Source organism: Marmota flaviventris, chromosome 5 (assembly GCF_047511675.1).
Source record: "Marmota flaviventris isolate mMarFla1 chromosome 5, mMarFla1.hap1, whole genome shotgun sequence".
In the NCBI taxonomy this organism is placed as follows: domain Eukaryota; kingdom Metazoa; phylum Chordata; class Mammalia; order Rodentia; family Sciuridae; genus Marmota; species Marmota flaviventris.
Genome location: NC_092502.1, coordinates 38,827,400 through 38,851,750, shown reverse-complemented (window position 1 = coordinate 38,851,750; position 24,351 = coordinate 38,827,400). Strand labels below are relative to the sequence as shown.

At 47.8% G+C, this 24,351-nt stretch overlaps 1 protein-coding gene across 1 annotated transcript; it reads left to right on the top strand.

Annotated features, from left to right (window-relative positions):
• The first annotated feature begins 602 nt into the window (after positions 1–602).
• Positions 603–24,351, top strand: Cltb (clathrin light chain B). Its single transcript, XM_027941006.3, has 5 exons — positions 603–969; positions 6,523–6,569; positions 18,205–18,322; positions 18,535–18,646; positions 23,901–24,351. The coding sequence occupies exons 1-5, from the start codon at positions 783–785 to the stop codon at positions 24,070–24,072; spliced, it is 636 nt and encodes a 211-aa protein (XP_027796807.1). The 5' UTR covers positions 603–782; the 3' UTR covers positions 24,073–24,351.

Genomic DNA, 24,351 nt, shown 5'->3' with positions numbered 1-24,351 from the left:
AGGTCCGGCAGGTGCGGTGTTGCACGCCTGGAATTCCACCCCCCACACCCCACCCCCCCACACCCCCACCCCACCCCGCTTGCAGCAAACTTGAGGATCGCAAATTCGAGATTTCAGTAATTTAGCGAGACCCTCTCTACGCAAACTAGCAAAATAAAATAAATAAGGCTGGGGATGTAGCTCAGTGCTTGCCTAGCCTGCACCAGACCCTGCGTTCAATCCCCGGCGCTGCAAAAACAAACACACAAACTTTTGCAGAATTAATTATTAGTAACGTCAGCTCCGATTCCACCCTCTTGGAGGCCCGGACTCTCCTCCTGTCTCGGCAGTGTGCGCTGTTTGGCGGCTTTGTCCACTCGACTTGGCCCGGAGACCGGCAGGATCTGTTTTGATCCTGGTGTCCTGGAAATGAGCGGAGGCAGCCCGACGGCGCTGTCGGTCCCGGCAGTCGCGCCCCTCAGGCCGCGCGCTGTGCTGCTGCCGCCCTCCTGTGGCAGCTGCAAGGCGGTCTCCCCGTCGTCCTGCGGGCACCCTCCCTCGGCCGGTGACATCACCGCATTCCCGTTCCCAGCTCCTCCCGCCGCGGCGCCTGCAGCGGCAGTGACAGGCGAGCCCCGCCCGGTGGCGGAGAGGAAGTGCGGGGCCGCCGCGCCGAGCCCGTCTCCGCGCAGGCCGGCTCCCCCGGGCGGCTGGGTGACAGTGTTGCGGCCGCCGGGCACAGCGCGGGGCAAGCGCCGGGCAGCCGAGAGCCAGGCGGAGGCTTCAGCAGAGACGCGGGGAAAATGGCTGATGACTTTGGCTTCTTCTCGTCGTCAGAGAGCGGGGTCCCTGAGGCGACTGAGGAGGACCCAGCGGCTGCCTTCCTGGCCCAGCAGGAGAGCGAGATCGCAGGCATAGAGAATGACGAGGGCTTCGGGGCACCTGCCGGCAGTCAGGTGGCCTCCGCGCAGCCGAGACCCGCGAGTGGGGGTGAGTCAGCGCAGTGGCCTGGGAGCTGGGGGCCTTGAACCTGTCACCCGGGGACGGTGGTCCAGGCCCTTCACAAACCCGGCCAAGGAGTCTTGGGGAGAGTGGCGAGGATCTGGATAGGCCAGCCAGGAGCAGGCCGGGGGCTGTGCGTTTGCGAGCAGAGGGCCTGGGGGAACTAGGGAGCAGTCTTGGAGATTCACCTCTAGGATCTCTGAGCTGGGGGATGAGAGGAGGCCTCTCCTGGGACTGTGATCTGCTGACTCTGGGGACAGGAATTCGGTCATGACATTTTATTCCAAGGCCAACTTCACCACTGCCTGGCTCTGAAATTCATTGCCTGCCCAGTTCTAAGAGTCCCTCTTGAGTCCTCTAATAGCCTGAGTGATCTAGGCTCCCAGTTAAGTGGTGCAGGTGTGGGCAGAATGCAGACCTGCTGTTCCCTAGCCTTAGCTTTCACACAGCTGGCAAAACAGGGAATAATGGGGGCTCCAAGAAATCACAAATCTTCCCTGGGGACCACACATCTTCCCTTGGCCACTTAGCTAGGCATGTTAATTACATTTAAGAATTCCATACATATTATTGAACCCATTTCAAAGCCAGCAAAACTAAGGCTCTAAAGGTACACTATTAGCTGAGTACAGTCACATACACCTGTCATCCCAGTTGCTGAGACAGGAGAATCATTAAGTTCAAGGCAAGCCTAGGCAATTTAGCAAGACCCTGCCTCAAAATAAAAAATAAAAAGCCTAGGGATATATACCTCAGTGGTTCATTCCCCAGTAACAACAACAACAACAACAACAACAACAACAACAAAAAAAAAAAAAAAAAAAAAAAAAAAAAGAAGAGAAACAAAGCTATTGAAACAACTAGTAAGGGTGAATCAAGGACTAAACCCATTTCTGTCAGACGCTAAACCCCTCCCTCTGACCACACTGTCTTCCATGTGCCTGGCTCTGCAAAAAACTCTGAGGTTGGGTCAGGGGCACAAAGGAGCATCAGTCAGAAGGGTTCCTGCCCCTCAGGGGTTTCTGTCCACCTAATGATTTTCCAAAGGTGGTCCAGGGCTATTGTACTTGGCTTCAGAACTCAGGATTCATAGCCTGGTCCCTGCGATATCATATTTATCAACAATGTTCCTACTCTAATTCTGGACCCCCCAAAAAACCAATTTCTTAAAATATTTAGTAAAAAAGTAGATATCACCTACACGAGTACATCCCATACAGATTTTGCTTCCTATTATTGTCATTTTGGAGATATTTATTTATTTACAAAGCTCTTGAACAGTCATGTTTGTTTTCATTCAACATGGGTTGAGTACCTACTTAATATGCCAAGCCCCACTGGGGATACAGAAATGAGTAAGACAGTTCCTGTGGCTGAGTAGTTGAAGCAACTCTGTATCCGCTTGATATGAGAAATATAACAAGCTTTTTGTAACATACAAGAAACTGGAAGCAGCCAGACAGGGTCTTACCAGACTGTAATCCTAGCTACTAGGGAGGCTGAGGCAGGAGGATCACAATTTGAGGCCAGCCTCGGCAACTTAATGAGACTCTGTCTCAAAATAAAAAATAAACAGGGTTAGGTATATAACTCAGTGGCAGAGTGCTTACCCAACATATATGAGGCCCTCGGTTCAATCCCCAACATGGGTAGAGGGTAAAGATGAAAGAGAAACTGGAGGCTCAGAGAGTCTGAGAATCTTGCCCAGTCACACAGCATGAGTGATAGATCTGGGATTTGATTCCAGGCCTCCCAGCTCTGAGTTTCTGTTCTTTTCTGTTTCATGTTCTTTCAAATGCTGTGGGAAGCCTTTGGATGTGGGGGAGGAGGCAGGTGTCTTTTGCTACCCAAGCACAGCCAGCAGTAGAGGTCTTCTGAAGCAGTGGCTCCTAGCCCCTCAGCATGGACCCTACCCTGTCCCAGGGAATTCCTCAGAAATGTCTGCCCAAGTTCATGCAATGGTATTCATTTGTTCATACTTCCTCCTTGAGACCAGCCCATTCCCTAATGTAGCCTGATTGGTTCCAAGAGGCCTCATGTTATCAGAACCCCATGAGAGAAAAGGACAGGTAGAATTTCAGCTGAGGGTCATCAGAAGGGACTAGAAGTTGTGGCTTGTCCCAGATGGGACTCCTGGGTTTTTAGCCTGGATGGAGGGTTCCCTCTCTGACATGGTGGGGCCACAGATTGGCCTCAGACCAGAGATGACAGGGAGAGAAACAGCAACGTGCTCTCCTCTTCCAGGAGAGCACTGGACGCTGCCAAGGACACAGCCCTCTGAGCATCTCCCAAACTCAAACCTGCTGAGGCTACAAATGCTCAGCTGCCCACTTGAGTGGTGATCTGGGGAGCAAGGAGGTGTTGCCTGATGGTGGCTCAGTGGGTGGCCAGACATAAATAGAACTGATCTGACCCTTCTAAGACAAGGCAGCAGTGAACAGGCCATCTTCCCCTGATTAGCGATGGAGGGGGTTGAGAAAATGGGCCTTGTCCTGTTGAGAATTGGGCAGAAGCTGGCTCCAGCCACCAACCAGTAGTCACCCTCTCTTAAATGACGGATCCTCTGATTAGCAGTCCCTATGCTGAGTGTCCTGATGTTGTGCTCCCAGAGGCCCCTGGGGAACAAGGGGAAAGAGGTGTCTGGTGTAGGGCTGAGCCTGAGCCACAGGATCTTCTCCCTGGGCTGGATCTGTGACCAGCCTGAGTGATAGACACTTTGTTTCCATTCCTCAGCCTTGGGCAGGGCCCAGAGGTTTACATTTTCACACCCAGTTTTCTGGGCGGCAGGCCTGGCTGGGACTTGCCCATCAGTTCTGGGCAAGCCCATTTCCCCTTCTGGGCCTCAGTAAGCTCACAGGAATGTTCTGGACCCTCTCTAAACTTGTTCCAAAATGGGCCAGGCATCTGAGGGAAGTCACACACCCAGGAGTTTATCCTTGGGACTTGGATATGCCTTACTCCTGTTATGCTGGGCTCTGATTGCAGACCCATGATAATAAATGTGCAATAATCAGAGAGCATTATGGGAATAGATACTGGCAATGCTCTGTGTGGGTGGGTGTGGATTCTCAAAGAGGCTGAAACCACATCTCCAGAGGGACACTCACAAGACTGAGAGCCTGGGGCAGAGACAATTTCCAGAGGCCAAGGTGGGTACCAGGCAGCTACCTGCAGATGAAAGGTCTAAATGAGCTGGTCAGGGTGGAGGATGGTGGTGCAACTTTTCCAAAAAGCTGTTAAGTACAGACCTGCATCATTGTGAATGGACCCTGGCAATGTCGGGCCCTGGTAGAGGAGGCGCCCCGGGAGAAGCATCTTTGCAGAAGATGCTGCCTCTGAAACTTCATTGGTCTCATGCTGATTTGCAGGAGAAATCCTATCTGAATATGTGGCAGTGACAGCTGACTCATAGGTCAGGTCAAAATCAATCACTGCTTGATTCAGTAAAGTCAATTATAATTCATATCAACCCAGGATTATGGCCATGGGCTTAAGTATCTCAGTCCTTAGGCTGAAAGCACGATTGCTTCTGCTCACAGCCCTATCTGGTATACAGGGTTATTTGTCCATCTGTAGTAACCTCCTGTACCCTCGTATGGCACTTTGCTAGGAAGTATTGCAGTTTCTGAGAGGCCTTGCACATTATAGTAGATCGCCAAAGAGCAATTCAATTTTCATTTAGCCAGTAGTTGTTGCTTGCCTATTTTAATCAGGAGTCCTTAGGAGCTGATAGGCTACAATCTGGAAAGGGAGTACCCAGATTCAGGGGGTAACAAGTAATTGCACAACAGAGTGGGGGATGCTATGCAATATTCTGGCATACCCTAGAGGTAAGATCTTTCTCTCAGTGCCGAGGGAAGCAAGGTAGCAGGCAAGGGCTTCCTGGAAGAGGTGACTTGTAAACTGGACTTTGGAGAAGGAATGGATCTAAACAAAGGGTTCTTTAGGAAGTGAGTCAGGATAAAAGGACAGAGCCAGATTATAAAGCTCCTCATGAACTGTATTCCAGGGTTAAATGTATTTATTTACCAATTATTTATTGAATCCCTGTTGTGCACTGTTCCAGGTATTTGGCCCCATTGAGGATAAAACAAAGTCCCTGTCCTCATGAAGGGTCCTTTCAAGTGGCAGAGACAGAAAATAAACACATATACGAGTGAACTTATCAGGCTATATTTGCTCTAAAGCAAATACCACTGGAGAAGTTGGTGCCTGAGGGCAGAATGAGATGTGATCAGGGAAGCCATGTGTTAAGGCCACTTTTGAGCAGAGACAGGGGAGTGAGGGAGGAGCCCATGTGGAATATGTAGGAAAGGCTTCTAGGCAAAAGGAACAGCACCTGCAAAGTCCCCAAAGCAGGAGCAGATTCTTTAGGCCCCTGTGGTCCAGGGGAAGTGGATTTCTTTTTGGTTTACTCCCATTATCTTTTAATCAGAGGAGGGACATAAACAAGTCTATGTTTTTCAAAATATCCACCTGGCAATGAGTTTGAAAGAGGGATGGGAGAGGGTAAAGCTGGAGTTAGGGAAGCCAGTGAATGAGCAAAAGCCACACATTCTTTCTGTCTTTTAAAAAGAAGGGGGAAAAGGAAAAAAAAAAAAAAAGAGAGAGAGAGAGGAGATGTAACTCAGATGTAACTCAGCTGTAAAGCACTTGCCTAGCATGCTCAAGTTCCTAAGTTCAATACCCAGCACTGAAAACAAACAAAAAAAGTAATTCATTTATTTATTCAACAACCAATTATTGACTCTTTCAAAGGTGCAAATCCCATGTGTGGCTCTGGGGAAGACGATGGTAAGGAGAGAAAGAGACAGTTATACTTTACCAGGTGTTTGCCACTAGCAGGGCAGACAGACCAAACCAGATGGGCAGGAGGGAGATGGTGAAGTCCCTGGCTGAGGCTGGGCATCAGGGAATCAGTGGGAACACAAATTTGAGGGTCACTGTTCCAGCAAAAGCTGCAGGAATTTGTGACTAATTGGATGTCACAAAAGGACTGGGAGGGATCACTGCAGAAGGCAAAATAAAATTCTTCTGGAAGAGGCGTAGAGAGAAAAAACAGGCCAGGTGCTGCGCAGTAGGGACTGTGATTCCTGCTCTTCCAGGTAGAGCAGTTCCTCAAGGTTCCCCAGGACAGGCGGAGGAGTAGCTTCCTCTCTTCCTTGCCCCTGGTAGCTCCCACCCTAAGGTGCTCCTCTCAGCGCCCAAAAGCAGGCATGGGCTCCACACCCAATCAGACCATTGCCACACGACTGTTGGTCAAGTAACTCCAGGTGGGTGAGGAGGCATTATTGTCTGGGTGATATTGGCTAATCATGTAGCTTCTCTGAGCCTGTGCTTGAGAATCTGTAAAATGGATGGTTAACCACTTCATTATAGGGTGAGGTGAGGGATTGAGTCATAGTTATTTGGGTATCTATTATGTTTACCTGTGTGGGGTCAACATATAGAGAGATTGGCTCCCAGTGCTAAGGTGGAGCCATTGTATGCTTGCTCTAAGCTGAACAATGAGTGATACTGTCTGCCTTGTTCTCTTTCTAGCTGGTTCTGAAGACATGGGGACTACTGTTAATGGAGACGTGTTTCAGGTAAGCAAGATTCTGTCTTGCAGTGGGGACTGATAGCCCAGGGCCCAGTGACTCATGACACCATCATTGGTAGGCTCCTTGTTCTGTTCATTATGTCTGATTCATTGTATTGGGAATGTAGAGAAAGGTTTTGAAATGTTTTCTTGTTATGAAGTGAGAGGGGGTAAAGAATAAGGACCTGTAGAGACAGTGATTGATGAGGATTAGCCTTGGGTTGACCATGATGATATTCAGCTTCAGGAGGGAGAGAAAAAGTGGCCCACAGTTGCATGTAATGAAGGGAGTACAGGACCCTGCCTCAGTACATTCCACTGGGGGGAGGCAGAACTGAGTGGCCATCACCCACACATGTAAGCACTTTAACTAGGCAGATCCTTTGAACCAGAGATTCCACTTCTTGGAATCTTTCCTAAGCAAATAATTGGAGAAAGACACCCAGATTCTTGTGTTTTGTTTATTTGTTGTTTCTACATTCCAAATCTTTGCAGGATTATTTTATAATGGCAGACAAACTGGAAACAACCTCAGTGCGCATCATCAGGGGCTTAGATAGAGAGATTGAAAGGCCAACCATTGTTACAAAGGGCAATCAGAATTTCTCATATTGTGGACATACAAAGATACCCTTGATATATAACTGAAAAAAAGTAGCTTGTAGAATATTATGCACAGTATAGTCCTGTTTTTTATTTTAAAATGTTCAAGCCAAATATCCGAAAGGATGTGTACCAATTATTAACAATGGTTGGCCCTGAGAATAGGATTGGGCGTTCGGGTAAGGGGCCTGGGACCCAAGGGAGTAAGAAAAGGGCACTCATTTTCACTGTATTTAAAAAACAAAAAATCTTTTGCTGGGCGCCTTGCCGCCTATAATCCCAGCAGCTCTGGAGGCAGAGATAGGAGGATCACAAGTTCAAAGCCAGCCTCAGCAACAGCAACAAGGTGCTAAGCAACTCAGTGAGACCCTGTCTCTAAATAAAATACAAAATAGGGCTGGGGATGTGGCAGTGGTCAAGTGCCCTTGAATTCAGTCCCCAGTATCCCCTCCCCCCAAGCAATTTTTTTTTTTTTTTTTTCAGTGATCCTATACCACAAAAAGGGAGGGGAAATCTGTAAAGAGATTTTTAGGGACTGGGAATGTAGCTCAATGGTAAAACATTTGCCTAGCATGTGTGAGGTCCTAGGTTCCATCCCCAACCTTGCAAAACAAACAACAAAATGAGATTGCTTCTCCCTGCATCCTCCTAAATCCCTCCCCTCACATACCCACAAATCGGTTTAGGAGAATTTAGACTGAACTATTCGTGAGACTGAGGCAGGAGGATTACAAATTTGAGGCCAGCCTGGACAATTTAGCAAGACTCTGTCTCAAAAAAAGGCTGGGGGTGTAATACAATGTAAAGTGTCCCAGGACCACAAAATGAGAGAGAGAGAGAGAGAGAGAGAGAGAGAGAGAGAATACTTACTCTGATAGGACCCACAGTACAGTGGCATTCCTAGAACCCCACAGATGCACAGTCCTTACCCTGCAACCCCGCCTCATGCCTGGCTGGGGCTATGCCTCCACTGAATGTGCCTTAATTCTCACGCACATTGGGTCAAAGCCCCTTGATCCCTGTGGCTGCCACTGAGCTGAGACTCCTGAGCCCCGCCCCGTGGAGGAGCTGGCCTCCTGAATCCTCTGGGAGAACAAACAATACTTTCTTATGTAAGTGGGATGGGCTGGTACCTTACACAGGGAAACTAGCCAAGTTCTGTTTCTGGAAAATTACTCAACTCTCAGCAAGCTAGAAAAGTCAGTCTCTAGGTCTTTAGCAGCTTCATGTCCAGTTGAGGCTGACAGAGCAAACAATGACCATTTCCTCCCTCAGTTTGTTAGATCTTTAAGACTTAGATCATCAGCCTCTAGGCACACTTAAAAGGACTTTGAAGTAGTCCTGGACCTGGAGATAAGCTTAAAAGTACCTAGAATACTATGAGCAGCTAGAATACTATGAGCAGGGTAATTTTAGTTTTCAATCAATTAGGAACTTGAGGCTCAGAGAGGTGAAGTGACTTCTGCAAAATCACACAGGAAATCAGCCAATTTTGGAGTTTTCCTCATTTGGTTGATTTAGCTCCCCTGCTTTCTCCCTCCCCAGTCCTACTTTGCAAGTTTTGGTGGATCTGAGGAACCCTGGGGCTCCTTCCCAATCTCATGATAGTTATTCTCACTGCTAGTAATAATGACCTCAGGCATGTTGATCTGTAAATCATTTCACATCGGTGCAATCCTAGAATCCTTTCAGGCAGGGGAGGGTCCCAGGTGAGATGAGTCACAGAAACTTAGTGACAAAATTCCAACTTGCTTCAACTCACCTACTTTTTTTTTTTTTTTTGGTATTGGAGATTGAACCCAGGGGTGCTTTGCCACTGAGCTATAGCTCCAGCTCTTTTTATTTATTTACTCATTTATTATTATTATTATTATTATTATTATTATTATTATTACTACTACTACTACTACTACTACTACCACCAGGGATTAAACTCAGGGGTGCTCTACCACTGAGCCACATTTCAGCCCTATTTTGTGTTTTATTTAGAGACAGAGTCTCACTGATCTGCTTAGCGCTTGGCTCTGTTGCTGAGGCTGGCTTTGAACTCACGATTCTTCCATCTCAGTCTCCAGAACTGCTGGGATTACAGGTGTGCGCCACTGCACCTGGCTCTTTTTATTTTTTATTTTGAGACGGGGTCTTGCTAAGTTGCTGTGAGGTCTCACAACTTGAATTTGTGATCCTTTTGCCTCATACTCTCAAATTGCTGGGATTACAGTATGCACCACCATGCCCTGTTCACATACATTTTCTGATCCTTGATTGATACACTTTGTACTCTACTACCCCTCTGTTCCTGGAACTGGCCAGTCACAGTCACTAGGTTACAAGTGGTAAGCCCCGGAAAACTCTTTAGGACTGAAAATATCAGTATCTGGTCTGCCCTTTCAAAGGACATGCCCGGGCCTGTGTAACTTTAAAAAGCATTTAAGAGTCTTGGGTAGCTGGATGTAATGGTGCATGTCTGTGATACCAGCTACTTGGTAGGCTGAGGCAGGAGGATCACAAGTTTAAGGCCAGCCTCAGCAACTTAGTGAGACCCTGTCTCAAAATAAAAAGAACTGGGGATGTAATTCAGAGGGGAAAAAAAAAGTTCTATGAGCCTCCTAGAGTTGCTGGAATCACAAACTTGCACCATAGTACCCAGTCTGGGCAGAGATTTTGTGCTTTAATCTTTTGTGGTCTAGGGATAAGCATGCTTACACCTATTTCAGTTTCATTTGGCGTCACTAGGAATAGGTACAAGGACAGAAAGTGCCTGCAGGACTCTCCCCCTTTCCACTGCAAAAATTCTCTCTCCATTTCTCTACCACACATTACCTTTATCCTCCTTTGAGCTCTTTAGAGGAATCAGCAGCTCAGTTTAGCTTAGCTTTAGCTGGTCAGGATTCTTTTTTTTTTTTTAACCAGGGATTGAACCCAAGGGCACTTATCCACTGAGCCACATCCCCAGTCCTTTTTATTTTGAGACAGGTTCTAGCTAATTTGCTTAGGGCCTCATTAAATTGCTGAAGCTGGCTTTGAATTTGCAGTTCTCCTGTCTCAGCCTCCCAAACTGCTGGGATTAAAGGCTTGTGCCACTACACCTGGCTTATCTTGTCAGTTATTTTTGTAGGGCTTTTTTGTTTGCTTGTTTTGTTTTGTTTTTGTATCAGGGATTGAACTCAGGGGCACTCAATCACTGAGCCACATGCCCAGCCCTATTTTGTATTTTATTTAGAGACAGGGTCTCACTGAGTTGCTTAGAGCCTTGCCGCTGTTACTGAGGTTGGCTTTGAACTTGTGATCCTCCTGTCTCAGCCTCCAGAGCCGCTGGGATTACAGGCATGTACCACTGTGCCCGGTTTAGCTTGTCAGTTCTGAAGATGGATATGCCTTATCCTCCAGTCCTTCCCTGGAGTCACAGCATACACTTGACCACCATGGTCCACAGAGGCTCTCAAGGCAGTGCCCAGCAAAGGAATCCCTCAGGAGAGGGGTGCCAAGAAGCTGGGCTCAGACAACGTGGTCCTGACTGTTGCCTTCTGGTCCTAATCATCCCTGACTCCTTTCTTCTCTGGGACTTTGGAGGGGCTCAGAGTCTTTCTGTAGTCACTAGTGACCGATGAGCTGACAAGCTTCTTGGCAATGACCTTATTATTTCCCACCTGGGGTGCTCAAATGGTTACGGAAAAGTCCAGTTGTGGCCCCAAAACTCACTGGTAAGGGGAAAGGCAGGGAAATGAATCCAGAGCAGCCCAGAAAATAAGAACTGGGAAACTGCCTCTCAGGACTCTGTGCTCTTCCTGATCATGGTGCAATGAGGACTAGCATGTGTGGAGACCTTGTCACATTGCAACGATGGACCACAATAACTATGTGATCCTTTATTGGCACCTTTATGGACTACAGGGTGTTTCCATGTCAGTCATTTCATGGGCTCCTCATTTTTGCACCTTGAGTGGGATTTTGTTAATCTCATGTAACAGGTTTAAATCCAAATTGCCCAGGAAAGGGACTTTATCAATAGTGATGCACCAGTGAGTGGCAGAGAGAGAGACTTAAAGCCCAGTCCCTCTGATGCGAGTTCAATGCTTCGCACCCTCCACATCACTTTACAATCAGCAACTTGTCCATTCACTTGATTAACTCACATTCTGTGAGTGCAACACCCTGTGCTGCTGGAGTGGTAGGTAGATGTAGGCGCAAATCCAGTGTGGGGTTTGTCCTCAAATAATTAGTTTCTAGAGCCAGACACAGTGGAATGCACCTATAATCTCAGCTACTTAATTGCTTGAGCCCAGGACTTTGGGATAGTCTGGGCAACATATCAAGACCCCATCTAAAAAAAAAAAAAAAAAAAAAAACACACACACAGAAAGAGAGAGAGAGAGAAGAGAGTGAACTAATAGTTTGAATTCTTCCTATGGGTCAGGCACCATCCAAAAGCTTTGTAAGGATTAACTCACATAATCCTCCCAACACCCTAGGATGCAGATTCTTTCATTATCCCCATTTTACATGAGGAGGTTAATGGCTTGTTCTAGTTACATAGGTTGAATCCAGGCTCACGCACCAGAGCTTGCAATGAAGTCAGGGAACACAACAGGAAAAGAATGCTAGGAATGGGTTTTGAGGCTGCCCAGGGGGGTGTGGGTTATCCTGGCTAAGGGAAAAGCTTGTACAAAGACATTTAGTTGGGGCTTACCCAAAGCCCCCATGAGTCCTGTTGCACAGAGAGATGTGCCAGGAGAGCCCAGAGGACCTAAGGTGCAGAACTGGTGTTCCTGGCAGCAGAAGAGCCATGCTTAGTTCCAGCCAGAGCACGTCAGTGGGCCTTGCTGCTGGTGAGCACATGGTTGGAGGAGGTGGGCCCAGCTTAGCAGGCTTCACACTGTGGATCACACTGAGTGGGCCCCAGATGTGTGCTGCAGCTCTCCAGGGACTGAGGAACGCCCATGCCCAGACTACAGTTGGCAGTAGAAGTTTGGATGAAGTCAGAAGACCTGGATTTCGTTATATGGCTTTTCCCAGCTAGATGAACTTGAACTAGTTATTTAACCTTTCAGAGCCTGGTTTCTCATTTGTAAAATACGGATTCAAGGCCCTGTTGCCCCCACTGGTCTGTTGAGAAAGGTGCTCTGTAGCTATGAAAACTTTTTATAAATTTCTTATCCAGCTACATGTGAAAGAGAGAGAGGTGAGGGTGGGTGGGGTGTAGGGGCAGAGAAAGAAGGGGACACAGTCTCTACGGTGCATTCATCAGGGAAACAAAAATGAAGCACAGAAATTATGCTACAGAGAAATGAATTTGGTCCCTCATGGGTTTTTTTTCTTTTTTCTTCTTAATTTTGTTTTTGGAATTGGGATTTGAAACCAGGGCTGCCCTACCACTGAGCTACATCCCCAACCCTTTTGATTTTGAGACAGGGTCTCCCTAAGTTTTTTTTTTTTTAACTTGTTTTAATTAGTTATACATGACAGTAGAATGCACATAAATAGATGGGATATAATTTTTCATTTTTCTGAGTGTACATATTGTAGAATCACATTGGTCACTCCCTAAGTTTTTGAGGATGGCCTTAAACTTGAGATCCTTTGGTCTCCGCCTCCTGGGTTGCTGGGTTTACAGGTGTGTTCCATTATAGTAGGCCCCTATTAGCTACTCTTGGCAAGGATATTCCCAGCTCTGTCACTTCCTGACTTGGTGACCTTAGCACTTTGGAGCTAGAGTTTCCCTACCTATAAAACAAGGATAATAAAACCCTCCATGTAAAATTGTAAAGACCAAAGAACATTTAATTGCAGGTGTTCTGGAACCTTATAATTTTCGGTCAGATTTTCTGGAGATGGTGGGCCTTGAAGGACACAAATGAGAAGAGATGCCTGCCCAGAGGCCCTTCTCCAGCCCACCTCTCGCACCCATCTCCTTCCATATCTGGTAGCATCTGTGTACTTAGAGTTTCCCAAAGGCACCTGCCCTATGTGGTCCTTCTACATGCTGGCTTTTGGCCTGGAATGCACTTCTCCATTCCTTCCTGCTGTCCTCTGCCCCCAGGTAGGAATGGTCATGCTGTCCTTTGTCCCCATTCTTTACATGGCCTGCGTTACATCACATTCCCCAGCCATGGTCCTTATCTGTGAAGGACTCCCCTCCAAAATTCCAAGATGATGGGCTATCTTATTTCATCCCTGTCCCCAAAGCTGAACATCTATGAATTCATTAAGTATTCTTTTTGTTTGATCATGCTGGGGATCAAAACAGGACCTTGCACATGCTAGGCCCTACCCACTGAGCCACATCTCCAGACTCAGTGGAGAATAAATAAATATTCTTAACATCCTCCTACAGCCAGGCCCTCCTGTTATGGATTCCATAGAGACAGACAGTCTCTGTCTTCATGGAGTTTACTTATTTGGGGGGTGGATACAGACAGATAGTAAACAACTCATTTCAGATATCAATAAGTGCTATGAAGAAAATACAATATGGTTGTCCCTTGGAATCTAGGGGGACTGATTCCAGGATGCCAAAATCCAGGGATGCTCAAGTTTTATAAAAAGGTGACACATTTGCATATAACCTACATGTATCCTCCTTTATCACTTTAGATGTAGATGACTCATAATAACTAATACAAGGTAAATGCTGTGTAAACAGTTGTTATGCTGTGTGTGTGTGTGTGTGTGTGTGTGTGTGTGTGTGGTGCTGGGAATTGAACCCAGGGCTTTATGCACGCCAGACAAGCACTGAGCTATATCCCCAGCCCCTGTGCTGTACTGTTGAGGGAATAATGCCAAGAAAGAAAACTCTGTATATGTTGAGTATAGAAGCAACTATTGTAGGCCTAGCTGCATAGTACAGGATCAGTGTTTACTTGAATTCAAGGATGTGAAGATGCAGAGGGAGGGTGGATTACACAGCAACTGCTTAAAGAAGTGGTTATGGTGAGTGGGAGGCCAATAAAACACAACATTGTTCAAGAGGCAGTGTGGCAAGTGTGTGCTGATCAAGGACAAAAATCAGGGGAGCAGGGGTAGACCAGATGACTTGGATTTTATTCTAATTGCAGTGGAAAGCCTTCAGAAGTTTTTAAGCTGGGCATGATATAATCAGATTTAGGCTGTGTGTGGATCATTTTGGTGGGTGAAGAAGGGAGACCAGCTGGGGTCCAGGTCAAAAGTGGCAGGGGCTGGAGGGAGAGAAGGTAGGAAGTGATCCTGTTACTGGAGTTCTAGGCCAGAGTTCTGATTTTAGGGATCAACCAATCACGTCCACCACTCACCCCCAAAGCCAAACAGAAAAGTAATGGTGAAAAGCATGAAAATAATTTTTTTTTGGGGGGGTACCAGGGATTGAACTCTACCACTGAGCCACATCCCCAGATCTATTTTGTATTTTATTTAGAGACAGGTTCTCATTGAGTTGCTTAGTGCCTTGCCATTGCTGAGGATGACTTTGAGCTTTCAATCCTCCTGCCTCAGCCTCCCAAGCCTCTGGGATTATAAGCATGCACCACCACACCTGGCCATGTAAAGAACTTTAATTGGTGTAGCTACCCTGGAAAGACAAGGGGATCCACATTCTTTTAGCCCTTTCTTCAAGGAGCTGACAATGACTTTGAAACTTTATACTAAGGGGGATGTGGGCAAGGATTGGGGTTTTTCATAGCTGGAGGCTTTTCACAGCAGCCAAAGCAGGTATGGTATGATCCATCTGGATCTCAGGCTTGGTTGGGTGGACCTTGTGGGTGATAAGAACATTGCTGTGGCCCGTGGTTATGGGCAGCTTTGATTCTTCACAAGACATTTATCAATCAGACCTTTTGCTCCTGGAATATAAAGTCACTCAGAGCAAAGGAAACAGGTGCAATATGGAGACAGAGATGCCAAGTCTTTAATCCTTCTTTTAGTCACCCATTGGACATTTATTGCAAAAGTGAAGAGTCTAAGATTTTTTTTTTTCATAATCTGATTTGTGGCATAATTTAGAGATTGTGGCAACAGGAGTTGCTTATGGATTAGATGTGGGAAGGCAGGAAAAATCAAGGGCAAACATAGGTTATGATCTCAGCAACAGGGGGGACAGTGATGCCTTTTCTTGAGGTGAGAGAAGGCAATGGATCAGAGAGATCCATTGTAGATCACCATAATTCCAGTGACTTGAGAGACTGAGGCCAGAGGATCACAAGTTAGAGGCCAGCCTTAGAAACTTGGTGAGGCCCTGCTTCAAAACGAAAAATAAAAAGGACTGGGACCTGGCATGATGGCATATACCTGTAATCCCAGCAACTCAGGAGATTGAGGCAGGAGGACTGCAAGTTTGAGGCCAGCCTCAGTAACTTAGTGAGGCCCTAATCGATATAGCCAGAGCCTGTCTCAAAATAAAAAATAACAAGAGTTGGGGATAAGAGCCCCTATGTTCAATCCCATGTACCAAAAACTAAACAAATAAACAAAAAAGACTGAGGCTGTAGCTCAGTGGTGGTAAAGTGCCCTTTACCCAATCCCCTGTAACAAAAGCAAAAAATAAAAAAAAATAAAGAAGCAGTGTAGCTGTCTGCCGATGAAAAGTTCAGTAGGGCAGGAGTGGGGGCTTCAAGGCAGGCCTATTCTCAAAGGAGGGCAGAATAGCCAACAGTGATCAACCTAGGAATCTCTGTGGCCTTTGAAGGTCCCTTGGAATGTTGGGAGAGAATCTGAATTGAAGAGATTCTCTGAGATCATAACCTATGTTTGCCCTTGATTTTTCCTGCCTTCCCACATCTAATCCATAAGCAACTCCTGTTGCCACAATCTCTAAATTATGCCACAAATCAGATTATGAAAAAAAAAAATCTTAGACTCTTCACTTTTGCAATAAATGTCCAATGGGTGACTAAAAGAAGGATGTGCTGTGCAGGAAAGAGGAGTAAGGGCCCACCCCAGCTGCCCCAACTAGGGGCAGGGCCTAAATCCTGGCAGCCTGCCCTGGGCCCCGCCCTTTCCTCGCTCCCCAGACCACTGGAGACAGCCCAGCTGTTCCATCTGCCTGCTGCTTCCCTCTGGCTACCCACACCCCTTGAGCAAAACCACTTACCAAGCTCCTTCTCCCAATACCGCACTTGCAGATTCGTGTGGGTCTTTATCCATCCAGTCACTGTTTACTGAACACCTACTATGTGCTGAGGGCATTGGTGGGCACCACAGGACAGGGCACACCAGACACTGACCCATGGGAAATAGTTTAAGCAATCATAACAGTTTGTACAGATGCTTGGTGGAGGTCAGTGAGTAATCAAGTGATAAAACAACAGTTCTGGGGCTATAAACAAGGCCCTGTCCTGCGCACCAGGAGCTCCTGGTCTAGTGGAGGAGGCTGTGACCTGTGTGCAGAGAGTGGGGATGCGTTTGGGGGCACTAGGAAATATCCCAGAGCAAGTAACTCCTGAGCAGGGAAACTCAAGGGATGGAGTAAGATTTCACCAGCTAGAGAAGAAAGGGAGATGACTGCAGGCTGAAGTGTCAGGAGACAGGCGTGGCAGCAAAGTTGCAGGCAGTGTTGGGGATGCCTGCAGACAGGAATGTGGAGCACGCAGCTCGCCAGAGCGGGGTGTGCTCAGTTCAATCAAAAAGGGGAGGGGCTCTGGCTTTGCCAGATCAGAGGGTGCCCCCTTCCTGCTGAGCTCACTAACCCTAAGGTTTCTGTCCCCAGCTCTAGCCACTCTGTCCCTAGATCGGGTAGCAGGCTGGGAGAAGTGAACAAAGCCAGGACTTGAAACTCTAGCTACTACATCGTTCCACCTTCCAGGCCTATTTCCTCTCCTATAAAATGAGAAGTAATAACAGTAATAGTTCCAACTGCCATTCATTGAGCCGTCACTCTTCACCAGGCACTCTTCCAAACGTCTTACAAGTACTGTTGCATCAAATCACAACAGCAACTCTGAGAGGTTGTTTTTGCCATCATTCCCGTGTTCAGAAGAGAAAAAAGGTTGGGAAAGGTTCAGCCATTTGCCCGGGTCATACACATACTTGTCACATCAGTGATGGGATCCAAACCCAGACAGTCTGGCTGCAGAGTCCAAGTTCTTCACCACTTCATAGGCTTGGCCATGGCTGTCCTGTTCTGAGGGCTGCTGGTTCATCAACAAATATGTAAACCGAGCATGGTGGCACATGCCTGTCTGTAATCCTAGCACTTGGCAGGCTGAGGCAAGAGGATTGCAAGTTCAAAGACAGCCTCAGCAACTTGGCAAGGCCCTAAGCAACTTAGACTCTGTCTCAAAATAAAAAAGGGCTCAGTGGTTAAATGCTCCTGGGCTCAGTCCTTGGTTCCCTCTGCCCCAAAAAATAATCTATCAAGCGTCTGCTGTGTGCCAGTCACTGTGCTGGCTCTGGGTACACAGCAATGGGCAAGGCAGACCAGGTCCTTGCTGATACAAAAATGACATTCTGATGGACAAATAAACACATTAAAAAGTGAGGTGATTTTCAATTAAATAATTATCAGTCAATACAAGTATAATAGAAAGCAACTTTTATGATAGTAACAAGAGGGATTCACTGTGTGCCAAGTTCTTTACATTTTTAAATTCAGTTTTCTATCAACCCTATGGGTGGGCATTATTATTTAGCCCATTTTTTAAAAAAATATTTTTTTAGTTTTAGATGGACATAATACCTTTATTTATTTTCACGTGGTGCTGAGGATCGAACCCAGGGCCTCACACGTGCAAGGCGCATGCTGTACCACTGAGCCATAACCCCAGCCCCAAGCCCATTTTATGACGAAGAAGGTTGGGTATAAATTAGTGCTGCTGGGCTTGGGACAAAGGCCAGGCACAGAGAGGCTGACTAACCTGCCTAAGGTCACACAGGGGAAGTAGAGTTGCTGGCAAAGAGGCGAGCAAGTGCAAAGGCAGGGAACAGTCACAGGAGACAGTATGCAGTTGTTTGAAACTATTGAGGTGTCCTGATGTGAGAGGTCTGTGTCCTTGGTACTCAGGCTCCTCAGAGGGGCAGCAGAGACATTGGGCAGATGTGGCTGGGTACATGACTGGTGTATTTATGTGTAGGAAGCTAATGGCCCCACTGATGGCTACGCTGCAATTGCCCAAGTTGACAGGCTGACTCAGGAGCCCGAGAGCATACGCAAATGGAGAGAGGAGCAGAAGAAACGGCTGCAAGAGCTAGGTAAAGGCAGGGTTGACTGGGAGCTGAGCTCTGGCAGCCTTGGTGCTGGAACATGGTAGTGGGGGACGGGGAAGTCATGGGATTGGTGGAGGCCCACACTGCTTTAATGTGGGATCTGGGTAAGGGTGGGCCCTGCCAGGGGCCAAGGGGAGGAGCAGCCTGGGCCGTAGGGCACTGGAAAGATGCCACTCGTTCTCTTGTTGGGTTCACAGATGCTGCCTCTAAGGTGACAGAACAGGAGTGGCGGGAGAAGGCCAAAAGGGACCTGGAAGAGTGGAACCAGCGCCAGAGTGAACAAGTTGAGAAGAACAAGATCAATAACAGGTGAGAGGAGCCTAGGAACATGGAGGAGCTCTCGGGATATAAGAGGAGCTATGGGCATATGAGGGGAGATATGGGGACACAAGGGGGGCCAAAGAGACAGCGGAGAGCCGTGGGGACATGAGAGGAACTACAGAAACATGAACATGGGGATTGAGGTAAGCTGTGGGGACAGTGAGGGGGAGCTGTATATGATGTCAGAGACAGTCTTGAGATGGGTGATTTGGTGGCAAGAACATGCAGGAAGGAGGGTGATGTGCCCAGGGTGCTTCCTTGGTTGCCTGTGGAGTTGAGAATCCTTCAGAGCTGGTCCACCATTAAGCCCTCCCCACCTTTCCATGACAGAGAGCACACAGGTCTGTCAGTCAGCAGATCTCCAAGGGCCCTGGAGCCAGACTGTCCAGGGGCCAAGCTGCCAACTGCTAGCCCTGGGCCCTCCACAGCCAGGGTTAGGTCAGAGTGCACAGGCCTGGCTGAGAGTGAAGAACCAACCTGTGTGTAGGATTCTGTTATAGCACTGCTCCCTAGAATGACTAAAGGATAAAAGGAAATTCGTGGCCTGTAATACTGAAAAGGCCAGTGGGAGGACTGTAGGCACAATATCATCCATGAAGTCAATGGGTACATACCTTTACTGTAGCTCAGCTCTGCTTTCCTCCATGTTGGGCACACAGCCCTCCAGTGGGGGGCAAAGATGGCCAGGTTCTAACCTGTTCTCTTGGCAACCTCCATGAGAAAAACATCAGGTGGCTAACAGCTTCAGCTGAGGTCTTTGACCTGACTCCCATTGGTCTCTTTTAGATCATGTGTCTGTGCCAGGCCCTGTGACTGTAGCCAAGAGGAGGGATAAGCTTATGCCGTCCGGCATGGGTGAAAGTCCCATTCCTTGGGCTCTGCATTAGGGTCAGTCCCATACAAACCCCAGGGGCTGCTGTTGGAATAGCCTGATCCCACAGAGGACAGACAGGCAAAGATGGCAGTTGTCCACCAAAGAACACCTGTGTGGAAATGGTCTCAGACTGGCTGCTGTCCATGAAGACTGCCTTTGAGGTTGTTCCCTTCAAGGTACAAGACCTTCCAGGAAGGGAAAGACACATTCGAGGAAGCTGCCACCTTGTGTTCAAAAAACTGTAGCATGCCAGGGTCCAGATGAGGAGGAGCTTCCTGCAGGAAGGGTGCCCTGACTGTCCTCTGTGGGATCAGGCTGTTCCAACGGCAGCCCCTGTGGTTTGTATGGGACTGACCCTAATGCAGAGCTCAAGGAATGGGACTTTCACCCATGGCGAATGGCATAAGCATATCCCTCCTCCTGGCTACAGTCACAGGGCCTGGCACGGACACAGGATCCAAAACAGACCAATGAGAGTCAGGTCAAAGACTTCAGCTGAAGCTGTTGGCCACCCGATGTCCTTCTCATGGAGGTTGCCAAGAGAACAGGTTAGAAGCTGGTCTATGTCCTCAAAGAGCTCAGAGGAGAGAACCATGCAGGTACAGCTGAACTTGAATACCGTGAGGCCCTCTGCACAAAAGTCATACAAGGGAAGCCAGGAACAGGTTGGGGAAGAATTCTTGTGTCTGGAGACTTGGGCTCTGGAGGACAACTAAGAGTTCATCAGGAATAAAAGGGCAGGGTGTAGGGAAGGGGATTCTACACCTGGGAACAGCCTGGCAGGAAAGAAAAGATGAGGCATGTTGGGTCACAGGGGGTCAGGGAGTGTTGGAAAAGACGGCAAGTAGACAGATGGGGGAGTCCCACTGGGAGGGCTTTGGGCACAGATGTGGGCAATGGGGAGTCACTGAAGGTTTTTGAACAGGAGAGTAATATGATCAGGCTGAGCTTCAGAAAAAGCACTGTGGCCAGGGTGGAGGATCCCCTCTGGGGCTATGCTGCGCCTTCAAACTGTGCTTCCTAATACACTTCCCATGGGAGGTACTAATGCTCTCTCTTTCTCTTTAACCCTCTACCTGCCTGTCTGGCCTTCTCCACCTAACATCTTCTCCTAACATTTCCCTCAAGGATCGCTGACAAAGCATTCTACCAGCAGCCAGATGCTGATATCATCGGCTATGTGTACGTGTCTCCTTTGCTTCTCTGCTGGGAGGGATCTTGAGAGGGACCCAAGTGGGCGTGTGGCTGGCACAAGACTTCTGGAGTCTTTTGATTGTGGGATATAAATCAATGTGGTTGGGCTTAGGGTGATGATCAGAGCAGGAAGCTAACCCTCACTTCAGTCTCTCCAGCAAACTGGAGGTTGCTTTGCCAAATCAGAGAGCCCTACAGGGGAGGGCAGAGAAAAGAATGTGCCATGTAGGAGGGGCAAAGGGCAAAGCAGCCCTGGTTTCTTCTGAGATGCCTCTTGGGGTGGGTAGGTGGGTGGTTGAAGGAGTCTTTTGTTGAACAAAACAAACACAAGGTACTGAAGGCAAAAGAATAAGAGATGCTTTTATGTGTATACCCATTCCTGCCCTCTACCCCCAATGCACTGACTTTGGTCATGAGCCCCGCCCACACCACCAGGGTCCCCTATCATGGGGTTCTGGGCTTGGTGTCTAGCTAGTATTGTGACTAATGTAGACATGGAAAACAGGCTTCCTCTCATGCCAGTCTAAGTTGATTGGTTGTGACGGGTTGGAGGGTGGTGTTGGGGATTCTGAAACCAAGGACAAAAATGCAGTGATTCAACTGAGTGTTGTCTGACACATGTGAGTGTGCCAAGTACTTGCTGTTCCTGCTGGAGCCACTCCTTGCTCTGGGTGTGCCACGGCCTTCTCTGATGCTGTCTGGGCTAAGCCTTCGCTCATAAAACGCAGGTTCCAGCAGGGCAGCAGCCTGCCTTCTTCCTTCTATCCCCTCTTCCATCTGTCCTGTGCTCACTGATACTTACCCTATGCCAGTTTCTGGTCTAATAGAAACAGGGGGGCTGGGGTTGTGGCTCCGTGGTAGAGCCCTTGCCTCACATGTATGAGGCACTGGATTTGAGCCTCAGCACCACATAAAAATAAATAAAGGTATTATATCCATCTAAAACTAAAATTATATATTAAAAAATAGAAATAGGTCACACATAGTCTGTCTCCCAAGTTGCTCATGGACTGGAGAACGCTGTGATAAGAGCCATGTGTGGAAGGACACAGGAAGCTCTGGGAGCCACCCTCTGCTGGGAAAGCCAGGACAGGCTTCAGAGATTTGTGACCTTCAGCTGGATCTGAAAGTTCAAGAAGGAATTCACTGGGTGGGGAGGGGAAGGGCAGGGCATTCTAGGTGAGAATTAGCTGGGGCAAAGGCCTAGAGAAAGGAACTACCTAGCTGCCTGCAGTGGCTGCAGTGTTTCTGGGGCTGCTCTGTTGCAGTCATTGGGGGCTGCGGCTGGGTATTGCAAAGCGCCTGTTATGCTAGGCTAAGAAGCTTCGACTTGATCCCGAAAGCAGTAGGGAGCCATGAGAGGTTTTCAGCAGGGGAAGAGGATGTCCCATAGGCTCTGGTGCTATGGAATTCCATAGGGACTCGGTGCTCCTGTTCAGCCCAAAAACATGGCCCAGAGAGCATGCAAGAGGATCCCAAAGAGAGAAAAGGCTTTTTAGACTTGCATGTGCCTTTGAATTACCAGGGGATCTTGAAAAATGCAGATTCTGATTCAGGAAGACCAAGATAAGGCTCAAGATTCCGTATTTCTAATAATCTCCATGGTGACATTGATGCCCCTGGACCATGAACCACACTTTGAGCACAGAGAACAGAAGGAATCTCTTCTTTCCCCCATATTTTAATAGTAGATGGACACAATACCTTTATTTTATTTATTTATTTTTATGTGGTACTGAGAATAGAACCCAGTGCCTCACACATGCTAAAGCAAGCACTCTACCACTGAGCCACAACCCCAGCCACAGAAGGAAATCTCTTGATCCTGAAGGGGGGCAGCTCCTGGGATAGCTCCTCTCATCATCAGACTCTACACAGCACACACCAGCCATCTTACTGGATTGTCAGCCAGGAACCAGATCAGCAGGGTGGAAGCTAGGAGCCTAGAGATACAGAGGGGGTTTCAAGGAAAAAAAAGCTCTCCAGAAAGGATTCCTGCAGGCCAAAAAGGACACAGATCCAGCTCTCTCCACTGTTTTTTTTTTTTTTTTTAATGACACTCATGTTTAGATTTTATCCCTCAGCTATATTTACTGTTTGTTTCTCTATTGTCCCTTACTGCTGATTTTTTTCTTTTTTTGTGGTGCTGGGGATCAAACCCAGGACCTCACACATTCTCTCACTTAGGCAAGTGTTTTACCACTGAGCTATACTTCTAGACCTGATAAGCAGATTTTCTTTTGAACTCAGGGGCACTCAACCACTGAACCACATCCCCGACCCTATTTGTATTTTATTTAGAGACAGGGTCTCACTGAGTTGCTTACCGCCTTGCTTTGCTGAGGCTGGCTTTGAATTTGTAGTCCTCCTGTCTCAGCCTCCCAAGCTGCTGGGATTACAGGCATGTGCCACTGCACCCCAGCCTGATCAGCAGCTTTTTAAACTACCAAGAACTTCTGAAGAAGGGACCAGTTCAGTTTGCATCCTAATGTGATTCCAACCAAAAGTAAGAATGCCAATCCCCAGGTGTGGCTCCACAGAGTTGATGATCCTTTCGGGCTGAAAAGGGTTTCTATTCACACTACCCTTTTCTGGAGAACACTCATAAAGCAATGCTGAGCCACGTTTCAGTGAGGTGGATGGGTAGTCAATGTCTTCCCTAGGTTAAAGTTTTGGAAATGTTGAGCACAGCTGAGGTACTGTGTTAGTTTCTCCAAGGGCCTTGAGGTGTTGGGATCACCAGGCTGGGAACTCCATCCAGATGGTGAGGTAACGCAGTGCCTAGACTGGAAGAAACTTTCTGAGGTGAGGCCTGTGCTGGGAACTCAATGAAATGAAGTAACAAGCCATAAGCAGATGTGGAGGAAGAACCTTTCAGGAAGAGGTGATAAATTAAGTGCAAAGGTCCCAAGGCAGGACCAAATTTTACTTCTTTTCTCTTTTTGGTGACAGGGACTAAATTCAAGGCCTTATGCATGCTAAATGTGTGCTGTACCACTGAGCTACATCCTCAGCCTTAGGTTTCCTCTTATGATAAAGCTGTTCCTGGGGGGTTGAGGTCACAGAGTATAGGGTTAGGGAGAGAATCTGTAGATAAATTGTCCCCAAGTAGGCTGGGATCAGGGCTTCAGAAGGTGGACCACTATAAAACATCTGCCCCGTCTTCATCTGCAGGGCATCTGAGGAGGCATTCGTGAAGGAATCCAAGGAGGAGACTCCAGGCACAGAGTGGGAGAAGGTGGCCCAGCTCTGTGACTTCAACCCCAAGAGCAGCAAGCAGTGCAAAGATGTGTCCCGGCTGCGTTCGGTGCTCATGTCCTTGAAGCAGACGCCGCTGTCCCGCTAGGTGCCTGTCATAAGCATGATCACAAAGCACGGGCCACACCAGGGCAGAGGAGCAGCAGCTGCTTTGGCCAGGGTGGAAACTTCCTCTGGCAGCTGCTACACACAGCCTATTCCGTTCCTCTCCATCTCCCGGGGCTGAGAAAGGGGACCCTGACCCCTTTGGTCCCTTGCTCTCTCCTGGCCCTATGGTCCAGCCCCTCATGGCTCCTCCTCAGTCCACTCAATTGTGACTGTCCCTCTTGATGTATTTTTTTTTCTTGCTTAAAGGGTGTGTTGTTAA